General features: G+C 42.5%; 1 protein-coding gene and 1 non-coding gene across 24 annotated transcripts in view; both read left to right on the plus strand.

Moving 5' to 3' along the window:
- The window catches only part of LOC6496019 (heterogeneous nuclear ribonucleoprotein L), a 100,821-nt gene that overhangs the window by 47,913 nt on the left and 25,546 nt on the right, over window positions 1-27,362 (plus strand). For 10 of the 23 annotated variants that reach the window (XM_032450284.2, XM_032450283.2, XM_032450282.2 and 7 more), the window contains 3 exons: window positions 6,260-6,442; window positions 6,522-6,600; window positions 16,562-16,633. In XM_032450284.2, coding sequence (XP_032306175.1) covers window positions 6,260-6,442; window positions 6,522-6,600; window positions 16,562-16,633 — 334 coding nt within the window. The remainder of the gene's footprint in view (window positions 1-6,259; window positions 6,443-6,521; window positions 6,601-16,561; window positions 16,634-27,362) is intronic. The other 13 variants (XM_032450294.2, XM_032450293.2, XM_032450298.2 and 10 more) reach the window with 5 other exon arrangements.
- Window positions 16,068-16,139, plus strand: Trnae-uuc. The gene has a single exon. It is a non-coding gene; the product is annotated as a tRNA-Glu (tRNA).

The raw sequence follows: 27,362 nt of genomic DNA on the forward strand, positions 1-27,362 counted from the left end.
CAGCACCACCATGCCATACCTCCATACAGCTCTTTCTAGCTGCCCCTTTTCCATTGTCTCTGGCATTGTTAAACAGAATTTATGCGTTCAGCTGCCGCTGGTGCTTCTGCTTCTGCTGTTCGCTCACTAACGATACTTTTGCCATCCACTCTGCCTTTGTTGCTGGCTTGTTGGCTAACTGTTGTTGCCATTACGTTTATAATTGTCTTGTGCAACTTCTGGCACCAATCCGCCAGCCTGCGAACCCAACCAGGAGGCATACCATACCACTCCGCCACCACCCCAAAGTCGTTACCATCCTGGGCGATTTTCCCTTTAAAACAACTTGGCCCCTTCAGGTTGTTGCAACGGGTTGTTGTTTTCCCGTTTTCATCCTCTCTGCTGCCACTTTCAGGCTCATTGGCTAACTGTTGATTTTGTTGCCTGTTACCTTGCTGTGGTGGTGGCGGCAGCGGCTGTTGGTTCCTTTTTTTTTTTTCATACGCCCCGTTGTACATGCCACAGGCCTCTGGCAGCCCAGCCCCCGCAAATCCCGAAGCAAATGCGACACACATTTTCGCCTGTATTCTCCTCCTTGGGTTCTGGATTTTGTTTCTCGATTTTATTTTTTTTTTAACGTGGCTCTGCTCTCGCCTTGTTTACATTTTCATGCTCGAATTGGCTTCTGTGCTTTGGTAATTTCCCAGCATTGTCTTCGTCCTTTGGCATTTTCATCCTGGCCGCCCTGCCCTCTTCTCCCTGCTTGGGCGTTAGCCTGTTGGCCAACTTCAAACGCATACTCACACACACATCCGCCATCGTCGTCGTCGTCTTTGGACTTTTGTTTGGAACTGACAGGAGAGATGCCCCTCTGGTAACCTTACCGCCACCTTGGGATCTCCTTTATGGATCTACTCTCGCCACTCGGCACCCCTTGGCCAACTTCCGCTGCCTTTCAACGCTCTTGCCTGCCTGCTGCTGCCTGCTGCCTTTGTGCCACATAAATTTGGTTTAAAATGTAGCTTCAGCTCCCAAGCTCTCCAGGCTTCTTCTGGCAGGAGGCACCACCACTCTCCTTTCATGTTTCGCCTTTGTTGCTTTTGTGTGTCGTGTTCTGTTTTGTTTTGTGCTTATTTTCAATTTGAACATTTTAATGTTTGTGGTCATAAAATTCTTTTTATTGGTTGTAAAACTGAAACTGAAGAGCTGCCTTCAGATATAGCCCCTCAGTCATTGTTGGTGCTTGAAAAAAATTAGCAGCCTCTTCTCCGACTCGGCAATGGCCACTTAAGGCCCAGGTAAAGGTGCGATAAGAGGCCTGGGCCTGAGACAGTTTCTTTAAAAAGATTTCTGGATAATTGAAACACAAAATTGTTATCCTGCTCTTTAAGGCCTTTTAATGTGGGGCAAGAGAGGATACCTTTTTCGACCATTCTAGAGACTCACATTTCTAGCCATTAGCCAGGCACTTGATTGAGGCATCAATGGCCCTTGAAGCACCTTTCGAGCACCGCCTCTCCTTTCTGGCCAACTGCCTCCTCAATTAAATGTTAATGACAATATTTTATGGCCAACACTTGGTTGCCACATCTTTTAGACTCATTTGCATTTGGCCGGAAGTGTCTCACCATCTCAGCTTTTTTGCTGCCCCGCTCGGTCGGTCACTTTCACACAAAAATTTTCCAATTTGCTTTTCTCGCTTTTCTTGTTGCCTCCCATTTTTTGCCTATTTTCCACTCAACCGCCCGCTTCAGGCACGCCATCTTCCATTTCTTCGTGAATTTTTGTGTGAATGTATGCATATTTTATGGCTCTGCGATTTTTCAATTTTGATAATTTGTATTATGCTAATTTTCGCCATCCCATCCGGGAGTTGTTTGCACGCAAATGGAAATTGGAGTGGAAATGGAAATCGAAATGATAGCAAAATATTTGTAAACAATTTTTGCTGGTGTGATGACACGATGTCATTGGGGTTTTCGGCATAATATTATATTTACATTTGTTGGATTATTAAAAAAATATCACACCTATGTTGACACACTCACACACATCGGTGAAATGCATTATGCAGTTTATTAATTTCGTATATCACCTGAAAAACAATCGCGGCAATCAACGGCTATTGCAAATATTTACTGACCAAATAATCGAATCGAAATCAGCGCAAAAAATTGCAGAATCCGACTTGGTATTTACTTTGCTTTCGCCAGGATTTAATTTCTTTTGTTTTCCTTTCTCGTCGACTCTCCAACAAATCCGCAAAAGTCTTGCCTTGCCTTCAGGAAAGGAAATGCTCTCGAAAACCCGTCTTTCCAGTTGTTGAAACTTACTTGCTGCCACTCAAGGGCCGCGATTCGCTCCTTTATTTTTGTATAATTTTTTTTTCGCTTTTGGCTAACAACTAACGGCACTTGGGGAGAGGGGGAGGGACAACTGCTACAGATGCAGTTGGCCAGGCCAGGCCAGGCCAACCCTCCTCCTCCCCCGCAGATCGACCTTCCCCGTGGCAGCTGCAGCCAGAAAGTGTTGCAAATGACTCGAAACCGGTTTTAATGGGCTTTGGTCGTTGTCGACGGGTTCTTTTCGGGTTTGGCTTTTGGGTTTGGGCCTTTGCCTTTGCCTTGTGTTTGTGCCCCCAAGAAATGGGTCAATAAGAAATTCAAATGCTGCTGCTGCAAAAAAAAGGGGGAAAAAATGAGAACAAGAAGTGCGAGAAACTTGTTGAATTTTTTCTGCGGTTATCCGCACAAGGGAGAACGAAACCAAAACAGGGAATTGCAAGGCGAATGAACTCCGATTTGGGTTTTGTATTTTTGGTTCAATGACTTCCAGTTTCTTGGCGGAGGAGCAGACCATAACAATTGATCGAACTGGTGGGGGAACTGCTGCCTGGCTAATCGGGCCACTTTTATTGTTTTGGACTTTATCTGCTTAACTTGGTCGGAGCATTTGCCGGCTTTCATTGTTTCATGGCCTAAATTGTTTGGGCCGTAAAATTGGAGAATCGAGAGAGACAATGGCTGACCACAAAATGATTTGGTATCTCAACTAAGCACACATTATTATTAATATTTAATGCGATTTCCCTCGGCGTTGTCCTTTTGCATTATTGTATCCTTTATAGAAGGCAGGAGCAGCAGGAGGACGTTGATGGACCTGCGGAAAGCAGCTTAAAATGTTTGCTGTTGTTGGCATTGCTCTGATTTAATATTTAGCACGCCTGGACAATCACCACACCTCCCATACCCACCCATCCCCCATCGCATACCCCTACACATCTCCGTACACCGTATCCCTCCGGCATGACGCCTTAGTAAAATTTTAATGCGCTTTTGATGATGGCCATAAAACGGCAAAACAAAATGCATGGCAAGAGGGTGTTTGGCTGGCTTGGCTTGGCGGTGGGGGCGTGACCGGCCAGTGCATGCGAATCTCTGCTCTAGATAAAATATTAATTTATTTTTCCCGCTTTCGCTCCGGCTGTTGTCCTTTTTTTCCGTGGCGTTCTTTTCGGGGTCTCGCCACCGCCAGTCGAACAAGTTATAGTGCACATAAAATTTTACGTATGTATTGCCAGGCAGCCATCCAGGCAGAGCGAGCAAGCTCGGCTCTTATTTTTTAAATAACTGTTTCATGCTCCCTCCAATGTCCAGCAGCAGTCTCTATATACCACCAAGCCCACCACCCACTATCCAAAACCCCACCACCCCACCACCTACTACTCCTCCATTCGCGGCCTCGCCCACTGGTTTATTAATACTTTAATTTCGAGGCGGTTTATTTGTTTTTTTACTTTTTTGATTTCATTTTTTATATTTTTGTGTTTTGTAGCCCAAGTTTTTATTTCTCGCCTTCTTGTGGATTAGTTTTTTAATTTCAACAGCTCGTGAAAATGTTGAACTTTTTTATTCGCCTGCAGAAGATTTTTACAGCGTCACTAGTTTATGGTGAAATCTTCTAAATAAAGAACAGATTTCATCCTGGGGATTATCCGGGGGAAGAGAGTCTCTCATTCACAGAATTCCAATATATATTTTCTCATAAGAGCCAGAACATCCTGCAGAGTTGATTGCAATTTATCAATTGAGGACACTCGAGACCTGACACTTTCCCTAAACTCCCCAAGGACCGTCTCTAATCAGCTTTCATCATTCTTTTTATTTTTGTTTGTGCCATTCCTGGGAGTTCCATTCCCATTCAAGCTAATGGAGCCAAATTACCGGCAAACAATGAGTGGGCAGCGCCTGTAATATCCTTTCCATGCGAATGCCCACTGGTCATCCACTGGAGAAAGGATGATGGTGGGCACCAGAGTGCCAGAGCACGCGCCTCATTTATTCAATAAGCTGATCTCATAAACAGGAGTAATTTTTCCTGGCTGACCCCACCTACCCACCTTCCACTGGCACTTCCTCTGCCTGCCAGTCGTCCTGTTCTTCCTTCATCCGGATGATGTTCGAGGATGCGACGCTCTTGACTTGCTCGATGATTGCGCTATTTACAATAATTGCAGACATTTTGTGCGCCATCGAGACTCCTCTTTCTCATTTCTTTCCCTCGCCATGTCCTCCAGCCATGTTGACTTTTTCCGCTGCCGTCCTGCTGTCCTGCTGCAGGACCTCTGGCAAATCGCATTAAATGCAGCTCACAACGAATTGTAAAATGTCATTCCAGATGAAAATGAGCGAAAAAAAGGAACGTATTTTTCCTCCATACTGTTTTTCTCTCACTTTCCCACCCGTCCACTGGCATCCACTTCCCTTTGGGGCTCAGGTTGTGAGATTCTACTTTCCGTCTTACTTCCGTTTTCCTCCAGACACTCTTGTTTTCCTGTATCTTCCATGGAACAGAATGCACAACTATAAAGTGCAGTGTGCACACAAAAACTAATTAGAAAACTTTTGCGGTTGATGGTGATGGAAGGACATGGAAGGATACTAGAATACTAGGGTAGCAGGGCAAAGTGTTAAGTGTGTGCAAACGTGGAAATAGTGGTAGTGGTTAGAAAAAAATACATGGCGGCATTTTCATTAATAATTAGGTAATAAGACACACTTGGTAACACGACTCCAACGAAATTATTATAGACGTTATGCTGGGGAGAGAGTCCTGAATCCTGAACAAAAGCCATTATCAGGTCTTAACGACGATGCCATAACCAGAAGTCGTTCATCCCCGGTCCCAAAAGTTGGCCCAAAACAATTTCCCGCTGGAATATTTGCATAGGCCAAAGAATCTTTCACCCTTATTTCAAAACCATCCGTTGGATGGAATTCTTGGCCTAATCAAGTAGCCAAAAACACAGAACAGGCCTCCCTCTCCGGCTCATGTCTAATGCAAATCAATATTAAAAGTTTTCAACAAGATTCAAAATTTCATGAGCCAGAGGACTTATCGATGAATTTCATGAATAACAAAATATTGCTTCTCGCCAAAAAGGAAAGGAAAAAAAAAGTAGGCGAAGACAAAGCCGCTTTGGCAATTTCCGCCCCCCTGCCTGGGAAAACAAATTGAACATTTAACCCATTACAGCCCCCTCGAGGAGGAAGGCCAAGAAGGCCCTCAAAACCTCACTCCACTGCCATCATTTCTCTTGTAAAATGAATAAATAGAAGTCGCTGCCAGATACTCTCGTCGTCCTTGTTGTTTGGAGCGTGGTTGTGGAAATTTTGGCGGCTTAAATTTTCCATAAATTTCCATGCCAACGGCCAATGCTCATTATAATTTGCCATCAATTCCCAAACTCTGGTCTTCCGAATACCAGAGGTATTCTTATTTCATTCTTGTTGGCCTAGACTTGACACGCCCTGGCTTTTGCTTCTGGCAGGCAGACTTGCCAGCCAGCCAGCCAGCCTGGCACACTCGAAACTCATTAACGTAATTTCCGAAAATTTATGAATGTTAATTGGGAAATTTCTTTTGGCTTACAACGGAAAGTGCTTATTAAATTATGCTAATGAGTTCTTGAGCTTTTCACACAGCTGACATGGAGCGGAGAACTGCCTAGCCTAGCTCCGAATCCCCTGAAATTCCAATTATGCCAGACAAACGATGGCCAAACACCAAAGCACTTCGTAAAAAACAGACAAACACACAAATCAAATTTGGTTTAGTGGCTAAACGAAGTGAAATTGTCCACAAAAGTGCTTACGGTGGTGGTCACAATCTCATTCAATTCCAATTAACCAATTCACCTTTGATGAAGTGAAGTCCTTAGCAACTTTTTTGCAGAATCAATGGTATTGAGAGTAACTTTATCTTATTGTATTTCCCGCAGGATGTCTTGCACAAAATCTGTCATCCACATGGACAAGTTCTGCGTATCGTCATATTCAAAAAGAACGGCGTTCAGGCCATGGTCGAGTTCGATAATCTGGATGCCGCCACAAGAGCGCGCGAGAATCTGAATGGCGCCGACATCTATGCCGGTTGCTGCACTTTAAAAATTGATTATGCCAAGGTAAGATCGATCGACAATTGATCAATTATGATTGTCATTTGGAGCGGATATTGAATTATTCTTCTGTTGTAATTTGCAGCCAGAGAAATTGAACGTGTACAAGAATGAGCCAGATACCAGCTGGGACTACACGCTGAGCACAGGTGAGATTCTACCAAGTGCGTTCACATTTTTTACTACTTTTTTCTAAACTAGTCAATAAGTGATGCACCATAAAATGAAACATTGACACTCTGGCACCCAAAAAATGAACACCCTCGCCCAAAAAACACACACCCACCCACCCACACACACATCTGCGCCCATAGAAACATCTCTTTCATAGACACAGGCATTACACACACACACTCAGACACCAAGGATACACGAAAAGTAAATTGCTTTTGAGAATCCTGGAGAATGCCAATGCGTCCTTTTTGGCTTTGTAGCGTTTTTGGCCAAATATTTAAGTTAGCGTTGCGAGGCGGTTGAACGTGGCGTATGCGTGATATCCTGGGTTATCATTTTTATTCTTTTCCCCAGCGGTATACTCCCTCCTCTAATCTTAATATTAACCAACTTTTCCGCTCAACCACATACCCAAATATTATCCACACGTAAACTCCAGAGCAGAACTCATTAAATCAAAGCACTCAGGGAACTCGAATAGATTATTTTTGGAATGGACGCCACCTGTTAGCGCGAACAGGTAGTCGGACGCCCACTCCTCTCGCCACATTGCGCAAATTCTACATGACAAAGTTGCGCATTAAATGCCATTTTTAATTTGTATTTTTCACTTTGAATAAAAATGAAATTAAATGCCTCGACCCGGCTGACTAGCTGGCTGGCTGTCTCTTGTTTGTCTGTGCCAGACAACCAGGCGGCACTGTCAACATTGCCGTTGCATGTTGTCGTTGTCATTCCGGGCCTGTTTGTTGTTGCTGCCTGGGCAATTTGTTGCTGGAAGGCGGAGGAGGAGGAGGAGACAGACGGGCCACATCAAAAGGCCGACAAACTGAGCCACCAGCGGATCCTGTCCAGGCCAACGCACTATTACGAAGTGTCAACGTTGCCTCGGAGGAGGGGCAGCAGGCAGGCAACAGCTGGAGCAGTTGCAACCAAAGCCACAATAACTCAGAGCCAAAGTTTCCCCACCACTTTTTCTAATTTTTTTTTTTGCTGTCCGTTGCCAACTTTGGCTGATCCTCTGCAGCATTCATCCGCCCTGTTGTATTGCCATTTCCATTTGGAGGCCAAAAGTCTGCCACAACCACTGCTTGTTTTTTGTTGCAACCATTTGCCTGCCTGGCTGGCCTGCTCCGGCTGCTCTGACTGCTCCGGCTGGCATCAATGAATGGCAAAACTGAATGAACTTGGCGCCGCCTCCATGAGCTGCACGAATAAGTGTGGGCGGAGATGTGTAGCTACAGCCTCATTGCCGGCGCATTATGGTGGGCGGAACAGGATGGTGGTGTGGCAGCTTGTAAATTAGGCCTGGCACTATCTTTGTGTCCGATATAATGAACATGCCACTGCCACGCTGGGGAATGAACGATTCGAGAAGGTGGCGCTTTCATCTCCAGCCTTTGTGGCAAGAGGAGAGGATGCTTTCAACGGGGATTGCACTTGAAGTATAACGCCCGAAGGACCACCGCAATTTCCTGGACCAGAGTGGTTGGAAGGATTTAATTTTTGGAGAGTTTTCCTGGCATTTCAAAAGCTTTTACTAATTGCATTTTGGTTTTTGATTAAATTTTCATTAAAAATGCATTTAAGAGATTAGTTCTTTAAATCCTTAAATCCTTAATCGTCGTTCTGGTTATGCAATAATCGTCCTGCCACTTAGTGTGTCACCCACTGACCAATCGCTTTCACTTGACACGGTCGGCCAGCTGTGTCCCCTTGGCTCGAAGGAGCACTCTACCACTACTCTACCGTGTTGACCTGCTGTCGCAAAATCAATAGAATTCATTAAAATCGTAGCAAGTGACAGTCCACGCCCACAATTTACTTGCCACGACGAGTTCTTTATTGTCTTAACAACAATAACAAGTGCCAAAGGAGGAAAACTGCCAAAGGAAAACAAAAAGTGAAGTGAGGCAAGTTAAATATAAAGTGGAAAATGCAAACATAATATTTGCATAAGATTTTCTGCTCAACCTCGACTCTTTTTTTAGTATTTCCCCATTCTGTAGCTATCCCTTCCGTGTCCGTGGTTTCTGTCCTCTCTGAACTTACCTTTTTTGTTGCCATTTCCCGGACCCAGACCCGGACCCCGGACCCCGGCAATCGATACAAAACGCCAGCACGTGAACGAGAACGAGGACACCACCTTGGGTAAACAGGAGAAGGACTCGCCTTTCCTCCTTCGGTGCTACGGTGCTTCGGTGGCCAAAAAAGCATTCGAAATGACTGGCTGCCTGGTTGCTTGGCTGCCTCATTGGCTGGCTGGCTGGTCGTCTAAAGTAGCAAAGAAGTTTTTAACAAGTTGACTTGAGTGCTCTGCTCACCCACCGCACCACCAACCTCACCGCACCGCACCGCACCACTATCACCCTTAATTTCCACCCTCCGGCTGTCAAGGAAGCAGGCAGGAGCTCTCCTTCAGCAGCGCAAAACTTCATCAAGTACATACCGAAAATTTGTATTTGCATTTGCATTTGACAACCGCCACGGTTCCTGCATATACATTATTCAGACTTTCTTTTTTATTATTTTTTTGAACATTGGAGGGGAAAACCACCGCCAACCACCCACCACGTGCATTTTATCTATGCGCGTTTTGTTAATTTTCCACTCATTTCGCTGTCATCCGGCGTGGCTGCGTCTTCCGTCCGGATGGGGGGTTATCCTCTATCCTTTGCCCAGATGGATTCATTCCTCCGTTCTGCTCATCAGCAGTAGTCGTCTTCCCCATTTGCCTTCGTGTTGTCACGCGATGTGCTCTTGCTGCCTTGCTCCTTGGCTCCTTATTTGGCTGCAAATTGTTTTTTCTTTCTGGCTGGTTTGGTGGCTCACTTTTTGGCCCCAAGGACGTTCGATTTTTCGTAGTACTTTGTACTATTCTTAGACTTGGACTGTTTGTAGCCATTTGACAAACGCTACGTGCATTTTCCAGATGCCAAGTGACAGTTTCGTTTTGCCGGATAGTTTGTCTCAAAGTTAATTTTGTTATGTGGCTGAAGAATAGCTGCCACTGATAGTCTTTCTGCAAAATTGATTGGCGACACTTTTGCACAAAATTGCAGTTCTAATGGGGCGTAACAAAAAAGAGATAGAGATAAAAAAAATGGTAATAATATGGCTGGGAACTCATTAGGACCGGTAGCCTGCATTAGAAACCATTTCGAGCTTTGATTGCGTATTCTGATAACCACAAAGAGCCTGGCCTGGTCATAATTAACCACAGAAATGTCATGAAAAACTTCCCCTGGGGGTTCCTACGCCTCGTACTCCTCTCGAAAAAAAACCACACAAAAAAACGTGCACCGTAATGGCAGTCATTATTTATTTTATTTCCAAATGCACGGAAACAGCAGCAAAATAACAATCATAGAAAAGTGGAACAGGGATACCATCGCCGCTGTACCTTATTTGGCGGCAGGAAAACCAAAACCAAAAAAAAAGGGAAAATGCGGGGGAAAAAAAGGGAAAATTTCAATAAAAGCCGAGACACAAATAAAATCAGACAAAGGAAAAGGGACCTGGGCACGGGAAATGCCAAATGTCATAAAAAGAGAGTCGCAACAAGGGACTCGGGACATCACACAGAGAAGTTGATGAGGAGCCTCATGGCGGGCATTAAAAAGGACACTCCACCCACGCACACCCCCACCTTGGCTCATGCTTCCTCCTCCACTCTGAGGTTGAATAATAAAACATGACAAAACTATTTTATGTTTATGATTAAATTATGTTTTGGCCCCAACCAAGTCAGGCAGGTGACACAACACTACTCTTCTCTCCCTCCACTAGAAATCCTGCCCCAGCTCTGCCACTTCCTCTAGTGACTCTTGTGATTTTGCCACAACAATCGAATTAAATGGGTATAAATTATTCATATACATTCCAACTAACACGCATGCAAATCACGTTGGAAACTCGTTGGTAAATATTGCCCTGGCAACGGCAACGGCAGCGGTTCAGAGCTTTAGTGATTTCAATTATGCTCACATTTTGCGAGGAGCGTTTCTATTTATTTAAATTGCTATCGAAAAACGCTTTCAGAATGTGTGTTGTTGTGCTTACTTTATCCTAAATCAACATTGCTTTCTTCTTTGGCAATCCCCTCCCCTTAGAAACACTTATACATACATACATCCTGGATATCCTGTCTATGCTGTTTGGGTTATTTATTTTTATGACACTACAATTTCTGCAAGTGCCTGTATACCACGTCCTACGTCCTTAGTCCTTAGGCCTGACTGCCTGCTGATTATTTTCGTTTTATCTTGAGCCCTGTGCTATTCTGGACCCCCCAATTTGTTTTTAGTGCCGTCCATATGCTACTTCCTATATGTCCTTCTTTGAGGGGAAATAATATGTGTGTCATTGTGGTGGGTGGGTGTTATACGGTCTGCCCATCTAATACATCGTAATTATAACGATTTACTTTTTTCAGCATGGTTTATTTTATGCCAAAAACCGAGCAAAGACTTTATGTAATCAGTGTGAATAATTTGGCCTTTGTGGCCCCAATCAGATATGGGCTTTTATTTGCAGGGAGAACCAGAACCCTTCTTTGTAGCCCACATTTATGTGTCTTGTCTGTGCAATTGCGTGGACCTCACTCATTTAGAACCAATTAAAATGGCTTTTATTGCTGCCCACATAATGGCAAAGGCCTAACTTTTTGGCTTTAGTAGTCTCCTACATTTAGAGTGTCCATCTATGAAGTTTTGGGGAAGGGGGAAGCCAGGAGCATTATCGTTACGACTTTATGGCTAATAATAATTTTTGCGCCTGATCTTTTGAGTTCCTCTGCTCTCTAAGTCACACACTAAACTAAGACATTATCACTGCACAGAATCACCCATATATAATATATATATATTCATACAATTTATACACTACTTAGCATAAACATGGCTCCTAGAGGCTTTAAATACTACATAACTACATACCTACATATTTATAGAGAAAAGAAAATATCCTAGCTTAAGCCTAGCTTAGCTTTACATACAAATACTCGTACTACTACTACTATCCTTTAGCCAATCTAAAAATCTATACAACATATCTTTGACAACCCTTGGGGAAAACCATCCAAGCCCCATGGAGAGTGGAGGCATAGTTCTTTAGTTTAGAGTTTCCATTTCTTATTTTGTTTTTGCAACTTTTGTGAGTGTGCCAGTGAACTGCAAAGGACAATAAAAAAAAAGGATAATAAGAGTGACTATGTTCTCAGCTCAGCTCAGTTCAGATCAATCTAATCTGTCGACACGAATCGCAAGCATATTTCTATCAAGAATCCAAAAACCAGCAGCAACAACTACAACTACAACTACAACCACACCCGCAACTAAGCAAAGGCAACACAACAACAACAATCAAAACCAAGAACAAGCAAAAAAAAAAAAAACAACAACAACCACACATAAAATGCGTTTTACTAAAAACTAAAAAAATACAATTAACCCAACAAGAAGGTACTTTCATTGCTAAAACTACTAAAAAAAAAAATCAACTTTCAACCAAAACACTTGTAAAAATGTCTCAACAACAACAACAACAGTAAAAACTCCAAGCAACACAACAAACATTATGTAATATATGACAAAATATCACAACAACCACAACAACAATCACATCAAGCAACAACTGAAGAAAGGAATCTATTTTTTTTTGTAACAATAACAAAGCTGCTCAAAGTGCAAGAAATTACAAAATGGAGAGCAAACAAAACAATCGATATTTATCGATAAATCAACAAACAGCAAATTAACAATAAAAAAATACAATTTCCTGGAAGCTTCTATTTGCACAGATTTCTTTATAGAAGAATCAATAATCAACGATCGAGATTATAATGGAAAACTTGATCGGAGAAGAAGCGAAACCCTAAGAATCTAATAACTAACCATCACTAACCTAACCTACAAAAGAAAACTTTTGACTAATTGTGTATTATTTGATGATTTCTTTGTACTTTTTGTTTTAATCTTTTATTATTGTTTTCACAACAGTTTTTGGTTTTCGGTAACAATAACTACAACAGCTACAAGAACAACAAGTACCACCACCACACGGATAAAGCTTAGAACCGTATATAGGAGTAGTGCCCAGTAGTCCCAATAACTACTACCATCTACTACTACTACTACTATCCCGCCCACCAGCCACTCACCACCCGCCCGCCTTGCCTGCAAAAGCTATATCCAAAAACTAATCGCCTACTAACCATTGCAAAACCAGATGATAATACTACTATTAATACTACTACTACAACTACCACCACCAGAATCTATCGAAAGAGGAAAGAGAAAGTAACAAATAATCGATAAAATTCCGATACTCTTGCTACTACCCCCTACTACTAACCCCACCATTTTTGTTGTGTATGTGTGCGTCTCTGTGTGCGTAAATAAAAGCCAGATCCAAATCTAAGAAATTTTCAAAAGTTAACTCAAATAGCTATTTATTATATATTTTTTCCCAAAAAAATAAAATTTAAAAAAGAAAAACAACCAAGACAACCAAACAGAAAAAACAACCTACTACTACTACTTACTACTTACTACTATATAACTAAACTACAAAAACAACAGCTACAACAACAACAGTATGCAACCAACAAATAATATATATATATATTTCAAATCTAAGCAAGAATGCACTACTATATATATTCAAGAAAAAAGTTCAAATTCCTTTGAAAATACCATTCAATTTTATGCAAATCAAATCGAATCAAATAGAGATAAAAAACTGAAATTCAAAAGCCACGAAAAATATGCAAAAAAAAAAAACAAGAGTATATAATATATATTTTTATAGAGTATAGTATTTAAAAATAACTCTTTGGGCAGGACCAAGCATCACAACAAAAACGAAACTCGCAGAAACAAACTAAAAATTTTGCAAGATTCTCACTGTCTCTCTCTCACTATCAACAATCAAAAATAAATCACAACCAACACTATCTACTATCTATCTCTATCTCGCTTGTGTTTGTCTGTGTGCAGGAGAGATGCAAGGCGGCACTGTTGTTGTTGCAAGGTGCACTTGAAGATGCAGATGCAGCCGCAGCCGCTGCAGATGAGGAGCGATCGATCGGAAAAATCGGAAAATTCATCGAAGCAGAAACTGAATCAGCAATGGCGGCTTGAAACGGAAATGGAATGGAAATGCAACGCGCAGCGCCATGGAAATAAAAATCAAAATGGTAGCCTCTCCTACAAGATGCTACAAATTAGAGACTACATGCTACTGCCATTTCTCCTACTAATGCTACTATTACAGCTGCCATTACAACCCCAGCAATTAGTAGTCGTTATTAAAACGAAAAGCAAAAAAAATAAAACGTATTTGAACAGATCCTTGAAAAAAAAATGTTGTTTGAGTGCCGCAGAAGTTGCAAAAATGATTTTGAATTTTATTGCATAAAACTGAAGCAAAATATCGGAATAAAGCTAATCAGAACATGAGATATACATTTGAATATGTGTATGTATGTTGCCATTTGAATATTGTGGTTGTTGCTGTGCCTGTGATGGTGTTGACTCGATAACAATCCGACGAAACCGATAATGTGAGAGAGCTCGTCCCGATAGCTGGTTGATAATTGACAAAATCACATAATTAATAGAACTGCTTGTTGGATTTTATGTATAGATTATATATACATATAGTTTTTGTTCTATTTATCATACCATGAACCTCAGCTTTCAATTAATTGAAGTTTATTTAATTTACAATTTTTTATTGATGGAACATCTAAAAATAAAAAAATAAATCAAAATGATATAAAAGTATACATTTTACCATTGGGATCTGTTCAAAGTTATGTCAGCCATAGTCTAAATACCATATTCGTATTATTATCGCTACTGATTTCTCGGGGTCTGTAGACAGAGTTGTATGTGCGCTGGTGGTATTAGTGGGTCCGGTATCGGTATTGGTATTGGTATTGGTATCGGTATCGTTATCTCTATCGTTATCGCTACCGACAATATCGTATCTCATGCATGTAGTTCCCTACGCCGGGCACACAAAAAAAAAGTATTTATTTCGAAAAAAAATATATAAATAAAGGAATAAGAAATCCTGAAAAAAAACAATTGTGCTCGGCCTGTCTCAGAAGAGACGACGGCATGGATGAGATGAGAGGCGTCGACTACACAGCGACTGTGCCGGAGGTGAGTCAGTTGAAGCACTCTAATCTAACTCTATGTCTAACTACAATACCATTTTCATAGCTTTAAGTGCAAAAATAATCGATTCAGGTCGTTTAATGTTAAATTAAATGCATTTGTGAAAAGTCCCAGTCTAGCACATAGTAGCCTGTAGATCCCCTATTTTTAAGCTTTAAAAAATAATTCCACTTATGACCAAAAATCCCTATTTTGTGGGGCAGTTCTCCCGCCACTATTATCCACTTGATTTGGCATTTTGCAAGGCCGTTAAATAAAGTTCTGGCGGGTGGGGGCCAATCGATGTAAATCATTAGCCCATTTAACCATAAAAAGTCAATAAAACAAACGCAAAATGTTGTACATAAAAATTAATTGCATTGCTCTTGCCAAACAATTTGGCAAAAATAAAAATAGTGGGGCAGCGAAAACAAATAAATAAATTAAACAGGTTCTCTCCGAGCAACTCGTTGGGCCATTAGTGGCAATACTGTTGGTTATATGCATTTATATTGGGGTCGCCATTGAACGATTGGTGGTTTTGTTTTTTTTTGGTCAGACCGGGTCGGGCCACTACAAGTCGGCCCTGAAACTAAAAACTCTGAACGAAAAACTGGAACTTTGCCGTGGAGAGCGTGCGAAAAAGATTGGGGATCTCTATTATGCCGTAGAATTGGCCGTCGCAATAGAATTGTATATTTTGATGGATTCTAATTTGTTTTAAATGCCATTCCTTGTCTCTTTAAAAATTCTTAATGCCCGATAAACTTTTGCGTTAAAAAGCTCTTGATTTATGGAGCTGTCGCCTTTTATCTTGGCCCCGTGACGTATGGGGCTCATAGACGTCCGTTTTTATTTCGCTAAAACGTGTGTGGTTGTCATAAATTAATCCCCTCGAAATGTATTATATAAGTTATATTGTATTTGGGGGCACGAGTCGCTTCCCAAGTTCCTGAATATTATTTATATATATTTTTTTTGTTTCAATTGTGAGCTTGTTTCACTGACCTACCCCGACGTCTATCTCTCTGCTGGTCGTTTTTTTTTTCCCCTTCCTCCGACTATATTATATACATAAATACTGATTCATTGGCATGCTAAGCAATGAATAACGCGGGAACAGCTGAACAACCCGAAAACATTAGCGTGAATTTATTTATGAACAAATTGTACGCCATGGCCTGGCCCCTATTCCTATTCCTCCCCCTCCTTGAGATGTTATTTTCTTCTTCTGATATTCGTGAGGGGAAAGAACTATCTATGTATGATATTTGGAGCTAGGCACTTGTGGCTCCCATATGGTCTAGTGGCTAGGATATCTGGCTTTCACCCAGAAGGCCCGGGTTCGATTCCCGGTATGGGAAACTTTTTTTTTCTACTTTTTCTTTTATTTTTTTTTTTTCTACTGGAGGTTAACCGGAAATCAAACACACACACACACATATATGTGAGATAGGGTTTTTTTTCTAGTTAGCTTATAGTGGAGTTTAAAAGAAAAAGTATATACGAAATCGAATGAAAAGAAAATGAAGAAGCAACGCCACAGATACACACACCACAACAACAACAACAACAACAACAAATGCCAAACAGCCAAGCAACCAATCAACCAATCAATCAACAACAACAACAACAACTACAACAGAAACATCAACAACAACAACAATATGATACGAACCAAGCAACCAACCAAAAACCAAACCAAAAACCAAACAGAAATTCAACAAATTTGTGGATACATTTATCACGCGCAAACTGTTTGCCATTTGCTCTTATCTCATTTCAGTTAAGGAGATTGGAAATGGCCGCTCGCCATTACTGCAGGAGCCACTATACGGTACACGACCTCAGCCCTACAGTGAGTAGAAGGCGCCTATTCATTTGTAGTTTCTGTTTAGCTGACAAATGTTGTGACCCCTTTTACCCAAGAATACTACCACCCACAAGTCCACCACACAAATATTAAGACCATTGACCCTTCTTCTTTATCCTTGAACCACCACACCATACACCACACCTAAGCCTACACCCACACCCACATCAGTCTCATTAATTTTCTTTCCTTTTTTCCTTTACCGAACAACGACAAGGAAATAAGAAGATAAACCCAAACTGTTTGTTGGTGTTGATTGTTTGGTTGAGTTGAAATATTTGAATTATTTATTGTTTTTATTTGTCTTCCGGCTCAGGGAGAACTTATTAGGTTAGGCTCTCTAGAATTGGCATTTCATCAGTTCATTTCTTTTCCTTTCTTACAAAAATACAGAAAATACCCACACACACCCTAGAGAGTGTCGAGGGGGAAAGAAAAGTCGTTCTAATTGCCGGCACTTACAGTTCTGGGTCTCAACACTTTTTCAGGCCTTGCCTCCTAATGACACATGGATGAAAAATTAACGTTTTAACGTGGTTATGAGAGCGTTGCAATCTCAACCCCATTTCCCATTGCGCTTAAGAATTCTATTAAGACTTGAGTGTGGAGGACTTTTGAGTCCAAAAAAAAAATAATCGAATTCTTGACTTGTTTCGGGTCCTAAAACGTGACTGGCTGCCACGGGCCTGGTGTTAAGTGAAAGTCGGAAAGAATCCTCCTTCTCGGCAATAGAGGAGAAGACCAAAAACTGAGTCGCAAAAAAAAAAAGGAAATGAGAACCGTTCGAAGTGGTTTGGGTGGCAATTCAAGGATCCCCCTAGTTCCTAGCTCAATATTATTGCAGGAACATGTGTCTTCATTTCGTTGTCGACTTTGTGGCCTGCCAGGACCATCAACACTTCCTTTTCCTCCCTGTGTGTGTGGGTGTTTTCTTTTTCTCTTCCTAACAAATCGATTTGGCTTCGAGCAACACAGTCAGTCCTCTTTGTGTGCGTGTGAAGTGCAAAATTAATTGATTTTTTATAGCGTATCCCCAGCATTCGGCAGTATTTGAAGCATTTCGAGTATTTCTATTTCAATTGCGACTATCAAAGTGTGAAATTTCAGCAAAAACCCTGCACAGTTTTCGGTTCTCTTCGCTTGGCAAAATAATGATAAATGCTGCCTGGCCGCAAATCAAGAGGAAAGGATTTCGAGACGAGCGAGACTAATCCCTTAATTAAGGCTCTTCGGCCTGAATGAAAGTGGATGTTGGCTTAATTTGGACGGAATAATTTCTCGCCCCAAATTCCATACATATACTTTGTTGCTTATCGATCGTTTTTGGGGAAAGTTTTCGTCTTTCTAGCTCTCAGTAGCAGCCTAGCCACCGAAGCAAAAGGAAATTCAACGCCCCGAGGCTACCACCTAGTACCTACATAGTTACAACTTTTGCATTATCTGAAAGCCGCAAACTATAAACTAAAAACCTCCACTGCTCTCTCTGCTTCGGCTTGTTATCAAAACTTATGTAACCTGGCCTGGGGGCTCGTTTATAATTTTTGCCAAACAAAATCTGAGGCCTCTCGTTCCTGCTGCTGATGCTGCTACTGCTGCCCAGCTTTTTAAGCCTTGATGTTCTAATTTGTTGTGCGTAAATAACATTTAGAATTGCCTTGCTTTTTAGCATTAGGCCAGGCTCAAACACTAAAGTTTTCTACCCACACCACACTACCAAGCCCCCAAAAAACAACAATTGCCGGCGAGGCGCCGCCTCCGTCCTCTGATCTAGAAAGTGTTTGTGGATGGTCTTGGGCTTTGGGGACAGAACTGATGCAAAAGATTAAGTAAAAATCCGTCTCTAACTGATGCTTGGCTGCTGCTTTTAATTGCATTTTACGCAAAAGTTGAAGTTCTCTCGTCGTTGCCTAGGTTTCAATTAGAGACTTGGGGGTTGGGTCATACTTTGGTTCTTGGCCTCGTCTTTGCTGTCGCTGCCACCGTCGCCTTTTGCCAATCTTCCGACCCAGCAACCCCTATGCGAAGTTTCTTTATATCAAACACTGTGGGGAGTTGAGTAAAAACTTTCTTGGCCATTGCTTTGCTCCCCCGCAGCTTCTGTTGTGTGTTATGGGATGCCAGGGAGTTATTTCGTTGATTTTCGATAGTAAGTAAGTAGTCAGTCAGCCTCTGACCCATCCGGAACCTCCTCCTTCTCCAGACAATCTAAAAAGTTTCACAAGCAAATTTTCTTAGCCATGCTATTTGTTTGATAATTTGCCATGGCCACGGCATTCGGTATTCAGCATTCGGCAGTCGCTATTCGGTATTCGGTATTCGGCATTGTGGATTTTAGTTGTTGGGATAAAGTTTTACTTTGCTTCCAGCTAAAAAGTCGAAATTCAATTGGTTTGAAAGGGCGTTCGGATCTCTACACCCTCTACACCGAAACAGAACGAGCAGAGTTCAAAGTGTAATAGATTCATTGGGAGTTTCTGTTATTTCATTTTATTTTTTACTTATTTATTTTTTATTGGTTTTGTTCTCGGTTAGCTTGGGTTTATGGGGAGGAGGAGGTTGCATGTTTACTAGTGGTTTCTGGCAAGCCCAGGAGCCAAAATTTGTTGGGTGGCTAAATATGTTTCGTGTTGGCAAATATTTTGCCATGATTGGACCATTTGTTGCCCCTGCCTTGCACTATTTGTTGATGTGTTCTTTGAAAAGTTAATTTGTAATTTGAAAGGTAAATGGTAACAACTCAATTGTGTTGTGTTGCTTGGCTGCATTTGACATTTGTGTGTTTATCTGTTGAAAGTCTCGTCCCGACCCTCCCTATTTGGAATCCCTGACGATAAAGTTACCCCATCATTTCCGCCGACCTGCCAAATGAGTTTATGCATAGTTGATCACTTTTCCCTGGCCGTTGTAGTTTCTTTGTCAATTTCCCCTTTGGATTAGGTATGTGTGTGTGTGCTCTCATCCTCATCATCGTCCTTTTTTTTTTTGTACGTTGCCTCCGTGGCACAATCAGAAAATAACAGCAGTGGCAGGCATGGTCTCAGTTGCACTTATGACAACGCCGTCGAGTAAGAATTTCGCAATTCAAAGAAACAGGAAACAGGATGAAATCTTTGGGGGCTTTGCCCCGCAGCTCGTAGTCCGTAGCCCATAGCCCATAGCCCGTGGCCCGCAGCCCGCAGCCCGCAGCCCGCAGCCCGTTTTCTTTTTGGCCTAATAAGCATCCTTGGGGAAATTATGATGAGCAGAATTCAATTTCGTGTTTAATTTGCAGTGAATCCGTTCCTTTCACTTACTCGGACTCACTTTCAGAGGTGATTTGCGAGGAACAACAACGGTAATGAAATAAAGCATAAAGCCTCGAAATAAAGGAAGCAATCATACCGGAGTTTGGCTTTGTTTAGTCTTTGGCCAAACTTTATGTTTTCTAACTTTCTTGAACAATTTTTTGTTAAGTTTTCCCTCCCCATTGCTAATATGCAAATTTTGTGGGTCCTTTGTCTTCATATTTCGGTTGGCCTTCTTAAATTTCTATGTATTATCTGCTGCGGCTGCATTTCGCAGCTCTTTGGCCTTTTCCTCCAGTTATTCGCGGACTTCTTCCATTATTATTATTTTTTTTTGGCCACAATGAACGCTTTTCATTATTTGCGTGGAGAAAAAAAAATATAAACACATTTTTCTTTTTTCTTTTCATTATTTTATTTATTTTTTATGCGCTGCTGTTATTGTTGTGTTTGCTGCATAAATAAGTATTTTTAATTTTACCACAAACTTTTTTCGGGTTCTTCATTTTGCTGGAAAGCAAATGAAATGCTAAAGTGATTTTTATTAAAAAGTTTACTTTTTAATCTGATGTGCCCCGAGCCGTGGCCGCCCCACAGTCGTGGCTCCCCACCATCGTCCTATTTATTTAATTTTTTCCCTGCTCTTGCCATCCTTTGCATAATTTCTTCTCTGCGGTTTGTCGGATGCCTGGCATATGGCAGTGAGGTTAATTAAAATTAAAATTTTGTTGCCATACCCGCTTGCCAAAGTTTTAAAGCGCATTGAAGGAAGCTGCACTGTAGCCGACAAAAGTTGCAAATGGCATTCTCTGTTAATGAGCATGACATTAAAATAACAACGAGCACACAGCACATGCCATATAGCCAGCCAGAGGCGGAAAATCTTTAGCCCCCGAAGCCCCAAAAAGTATGCTAAGCAAGAGAAATGGCTGGCAACCTGGGAGCGTTGCAATTCCAATTGCAATTCATTCTGATTAACATATTTATGGCTTTGTCATGGCATGTGTGTGTGTGTGCGTGGGAAGGCATGGGATTTCGGTGTCGGATTTCCCGACAATCGTTCACACCTCTAAGCCGATTCCCAAGGGCAAGAGTACCCTTCCATCCGGTGCTGGTTTCTGAATCATTTCTGAGTCCTGAGCCGCCTGATTCCCCCGAGTCCTGAGTGAAATGCGTAAAGCTCCACCAGGCCGTCCTCAGAGGAGATGAGGCCGACGACTGTTGGGCCGCAAATCCAACCGAGGCGCGCCTGTAAAAACAAAATGGCCAACATCGCGGCCGGAAGTTGTGCCTCAAGCGGCTGACTGGCTGGAACAACTGTAAATGGGAGCATGACTACAGCAGCCCGGTCCGCAAATCCGCCTCGTTTTACAGTTGTTTCCGGCACAGAAGCGGAAGTGTTTTTAATTTTAATGCCAAAGTGGTTCTGACTACTCCAGACGGATAGACTTGCACAGAGGGAAATAAAGACTAAGAAAGTGGCAGGTTTCTAATTCAACGTACTAGAAGTTATTCAATTCACTAAGGTGGGAAGAAATAGGAATCTTAAGGTATTTCTTAAGGTATGGTATATCCACTGCCGCCGATAGAATCATCAATTCCGCTCACATTTCTGATTCCCATTTTTTTGTATTTTATTTTTTCTATGAAATATTCAGGCAACATGGAATGCAATTCCCAAGTTTGAATTGTGTGTCATATATATTTCTTTTCGTCGGCGGTGGCTCTTCTCCTTCGACTTGTCCTGCGGATGCTGTTGTGTCGGTTGCTCCGTGTTGCTTCAGCTGCCATGGGGAAACTTTTATGAGAAATTGAACGTCAGAATTTGCCTCGCAAACCGACACAAGCCCACCACCACCCCCTGTTGTGTTTTGCATTATTGCCATGCCATAACAGCCTGCGGCATTGCATTTGAAAGTTATCAGCAAAAAAAAAGGAATATAGCTGCGAGTAGCAGAAAAACTAGGTGAAGAAACAATTCCCCATTCTGGCTCTGAAATGGGCAGCAGCTGCTACTGCAACCATCATCCTGTTTTTGTTCCCAACGACCCCTTCTGTACACTCGACAATTGTGACGGAAAGTTACTTACTTGAGCTCGATTTCAGTTGCTGAGTGTTTTTCAATTGTTGTACAGAACGCCGACATGTATGCCGGAGTACTCCAATCGTATCTGCCATCAACACATCATTTCGTGTACCTTTTTTCGGTTCAGTTCGGTTGTGGCAGGGGGGAGTGTAAGTGTGAGGTATTTTATTGCAAAATATTGGCAACAGTCTGCCGCAAATTGAGGAAGCCAAACATTTACTCCGTCCATCCCCCCGCATGTCATCTTGGACGCTGCTACTGTTGCTGCCCCATTGTTGTCGGTGGAGCAGAGCTCCCTGTCTGTCGCACAATGTCTCTTTCGCCTGTTATTGAAACATTTCTGGCCAGATAATAATTTTGCTTTATTATTTTCTGGCTTCAGAGTCGCTTGTCTGCCTCCATCATCTGCCTGCCACAAAGTGTGAGTGGCTTTTGTTGGTGCCACAACCACTGCACTCTGTGCCCCCCCTTAGGCAACGATAATTGGCGAATTTTGGCACTTGCAGCCTGCCAGCCAACAATCCAGCCAGTCGGCCAGTCAGCCCGTCGATCCAAATCTGAATCTGACAAGCTATTGGCCATTTTGCAAACAGGGCAAGAAGGAGGCAGGAGGCTGCTGCAGGATGGAGAACCGAGGACGGGGTCTGGCATTTTGCAATTGTTTAACTGTTGTCATCTCATCGGCAGGCCATACTTTGCTGTCGACTTGGTGGGAAAATATTGCCGGCAATTTGGCCATCATCGTTGGCATCTCGTCATCGTCATTGTGCGTAATTGAGTGTAGCTTTCGGTTGATGTCTCCTCGAAATACTGATTGCATTCATGGGATGGGTATGGAGTGGGATGTCCTGAGAGCAATAAGTGGCGGAATTCGACATTTAAAAGGGCCTAAGTGGTCAAATGGCAGTTTGTAGATGAAAATGTTGCCAAAAGACAATTTTTTCGATGAAGAGTAAAACGATTTTTAAGAGAATTTATCAAGTTTAGTACTGAGTGTGTAGGCAGCCAACACTGCGGATACTTAATGCGACATTAAGTATACGCAGCGTTGTCTCTAAGCCAAGTTCAGTTTTTCATGAAATCTTTTGAGTGGATACTCTGACATTATTTGCCCTAGTGAACTTATTCACTTACCTCGACTCGTTGCGGTGCAGCAGGTGGAAAATGCTTAGCAAGGGGCATGGGGCATGGGGCAAGGAGCAAGGACCAAAGTTCCAATATCACATGTCAAGAGTCGCTCTTTAGATCCGTGGACCTTGGGGCATGTTTCTTGGGGCCAGCAGTCAATGGCAGTCGCTGCTGCTGTTGTCAGTGTTCAAAGATGCATGCCACGTAAATTGGTGGCAGGAGGCACGGCACTCCTCCACCTCCTACACTGTGAGAGAGAGAGAGTACATGCAGGGAAACAAAAGACTGACGGGGACATTGTGCAACTGTCATCGGCGGTTGTCGTCCAACTAAGCATTTAATTTTAGCTCAGATAGCGACAATTTTAGTGGTCGCCGGCGGATGAAGTGAGTGGCTGGGCTTAGTTTGGTTCGGTTCGGTTCGTTTTCGAGGAGGGGTAGAGTAGTATAGAGCCCTGCGGCCGCTTTGTTGCTGCAGTTGCGCAATATGCAAACTGCTGTTAACTGTTGACGTTGGGAAATTGTAACTGTAACAAAAGACAAGGCAACTTGTCCAAAACACAATGAATGCGAACCGCGAACGCGAATGCGAATGGCAAACGTCGCTGATGGCTAGGAAATTGAATTAGCAAAATGCCTGCAAGGCCCGTATTTGCCTCCTGCTCCACTCAGAGAGGGTGACTCGGCGACAAAGACAGCGAGAAAAACATCTTAGGAGGTCACCAGTGAGACAACCAGCCAGTCAGCCTGAATTATGCACTATCCAAGTTAATTGCAACGAAGAGGGTAAAATAACCTACCCTGCTCCGCGGCTGACAAGTTGTGGATAAAAAATAAAGAGAAAAAGAAACTTATTCAATTAAACTTTTGCCTGGCATGTAATGGAAAATGTGCTCCTAATGGAGGGCAACCTTGGGCGGGTATGGAAGCCACCGCAAAACCACTGACTGTGGGCTTGAATAAATTCAGTTTTAAATGAAATTTCGTTAAAATATAATATTTGCAGGGATAGGGAGGGCGGCAAGCTTCATTTGTTTCTGGGGCGGTATGGCAGAAGGCGTGGCACATGTGTGACATGCGTTGAAATAAATTTTTCATGTGATCATCCTGCTGCAGCGACTGCACCACCAGCAGCAGCAGCAGCAACATCTGTGCCTTGGCAGCATTTGCTGCACATGCAAATTAGAGCGTTATTATATGGGCCAAGCAATCCGGCAGCCCTAGCTGAAAATTCTGCTGAAATGCTTGAACTAAGAGCCTCTGATGAATGGGAATTGTGCGGAACGCAGCCCCAGCTTTTGACTTTTTGGCCAGAACCCGAACCAGAAGCAGAATCAGAACCAGAAGGCAGAGTCAGTGTCAGAGCCGTGGCTCTCCACTCTGCCAGATGATGACGACAAAATCTCTGGGGACGTTGTTTCAACACAACTATTTCCCAGGGAAAACTGGCTCTGATTTATGCATGTTCTGCTACCACATGAGTCGGGTCCCCCCAGCACATTGTTTGATTAATTTCATAAGCTTTTGTGCCCTGCGAGTTGTGTGGCAAAAAGGACAACAAAAGTCACTGTAGCTAGGAGGGATGGTGGATGGGTTCTGGCAAAAGGCTCTAATTGTTGGCTAGCGTAAAGCTTAAAAAGCCTGTCCTGTCCGGCTTGTCGATTGTTATAATATTCCCTTTTTGTCTTCAAAAACCCAGCTATGAAAACTAATTAAAATAAAATCAAGCTTCTGCTGATTTGTGACTGTGTTTCGTTCAAAAATGTAATCTGTAAACGTTGACAGCTCAGCTTAACGCATCCACCAACTAATCCCAAACAATAATGTTCAATTTCACAGCAGCCAAAGGCATGTCCTTGTCCTTATCCTGGCAAGATGGATATGCAACAGTTTAGAGTCGTAGTCTTTCAGGTCGACTTTGTGCAATTTCTTGTAAATTTAATTTCCTGTCTTACATTTCTGTTGGCATTTTGTGAGCATTGACATTGGGTCTATATGTAGTTGTACTCGCTGTGGATTTGCATTTTGTCTATGGAGACGAATCAAGACGATGATGATAATAATTACGATGATGTCTTCATTGCTCATCAGGTATGCAGAATTCATTTCCTCATTCGTTCAATTACTCACAGTCATCAGGTGCCAGTGCCACAGTTTCTTAGAATTTCTCTTCTCTTTTTTTAAATTCAAAATATTTGTCAGGTGCCACAGAAAATTTAATGAATGAATTTCAAAACTTAATTAGTTTTTGCCAGAATATGAAGTTGTGCCATTTTATTGATTGTCAATTGTGGTATCCAGCAGCTACAGGATATGTAATTGCCAATTAGTTGCCGACATGTGTAAGGAATATTTTCTGCATTTTATTGTTATGTGGCAGCCATGTAAAGAGGGAGTGCAAGCGGACGGGAAGCGGTCACAGAAATCAATTTTGGGGAAAATTTGGGAAATTTTGTGAACTAATTGAACAAAAACAAATGTCAAATATTTGCCAAATTACTCAGCACAAAACCCGAAAGCCAAAAGTTATGTGCAAAAATGTTTTTCCCTGCCAATGAGTCGTGAACTTTTTATGGGTACCACCTTCACCCACCCAAAGACCACCCAACCCCCTTCCTGGGGCAGCTTTATAGTCCAACCTGCACTCTCTCTCACGACGTCAAGGCAAACTAATTGATTTTAAAATAAATAATGACTAATCACCACCTGCAAGAGTGCGAGCGAAAGGGAAACTACGAGCTAGCCTGCTCCTCTAGTTGCGAAATTTTCGTGGCAGCCACCTTGGCGTGCCCCTGTCTCTGCCACTGCCACTGCCTTGCCTTGCCTTGCCTTGCCCCATTTACCTGGCAGTTTTTGGGTCGATTCCGGTTGCTGTGCAGACACAGGTTAACCCGTCCAGAGGGATCCTTTCCGCCGCTTGATTAATTGAAATTTCACTCACTGTCAAGGCACACACTAACGTGTGTGTGTGTAGGGCAGAAAGGTGTACCCGTTAAGATGGTTGCACCACCACCACCATCACTACCTGCCCCGTTCGCAGGGCTAGTAAAAGTGTTTTCAAATTAATTGAGTGCGCTAATTTTGGCAAAAAGGTTTTTTAATTGATGGCCCAAAGTTGCAAGATTGTTGCGAAACTTGTTTGGCCCGAATTCAGTTCGTTTCGCTTCAAGTGGCCCATACATTTTAGTGGCAATAAAGTCAAAGGATTCAATTACAATCCTAATTTTAATTGACTCCCGAAACAATGTCTCAATTAACTCGAAATAATTGCTGTTCCAACTAATTTGCCCGGAGCACCATCATTTGCGTAACTTAGTCGGCCAATTAGGGATTACGAGTTTATAATCTAATCAGACATAAAACTAGGAAACTAATCTTCGAGAGGCACTTCACTCTGATTGGACTTTAATCAGATTTTAATAGTTCGTTTGCCAACCGATAATCTCACTCACTCCACACATTGATGAACTCTTTGGACACCGAGGTCATAAATTTTTGAGCTTGCAATCGGGAAAATCGAGTTAACATGATGGGTTTGAACCGAAAAAGGTGGTTCCATTGGCTTTTGGTTGCGCCGCTCAATTTGCATTGGCGATGAGGCCGAGAGCTTTCTGGGCTTTTGGCCTGAAAAGTAAATACGATTGTGATTATGTGTCCTGCCAGCCGCGCCGCCATGTGTGTGGCTTTGTGCGGTGTCGAGCGATTATAGTCAGTGGTTTGAATGGAGTGCGATATTAGCAGCCATTACAGTGGATATCGATGGCGCTGGGCCATTAGCGAATGGCTATGGTATGCTATGGACTATGCGTTTGTCTTCCCTCCCAATTTCTTTGGCAAAGTAATGACCCAAAAATCTAAATTCCTCGTACTACATTTACTTGCTGCTGCTGCTGCTGCTGCTGCTGGATAGGATGCAGGCTCACACAGAGCCAGTCCTTCCGCCCCCTCCCTAGATGTAGTCAAGCTCGCACACAGATATTTGTGTTCATACATTTACCCTAATGCCTGGCCCGAGGGCTCCCCCTGGCTTCGAGCCAGGAAAAAAATGCTTTTCCCAGCAGGAAAAATAAGGATACGCAGCAACAGTCGCCCCAGCTACCCAGCCCTGCCTTCCTCTCTTCATGCCTGTTTGCTCTTCGCCAATATTCAAAAACTGATTTTCATATGTCTTTTAAGTTTATTTGCGAGCGGGCAGATTGTGGGTAGACACAGTCGAC

Source organism: Drosophila ananassae, chromosome 3L (assembly GCF_017639315.1).
Source record: "Drosophila ananassae strain 14024-0371.13 chromosome 3L, ASM1763931v2, whole genome shotgun sequence".
Classification (NCBI taxonomy): Eukaryota; Metazoa; Arthropoda; class Insecta; order Diptera; family Drosophilidae; genus Drosophila; species Drosophila ananassae.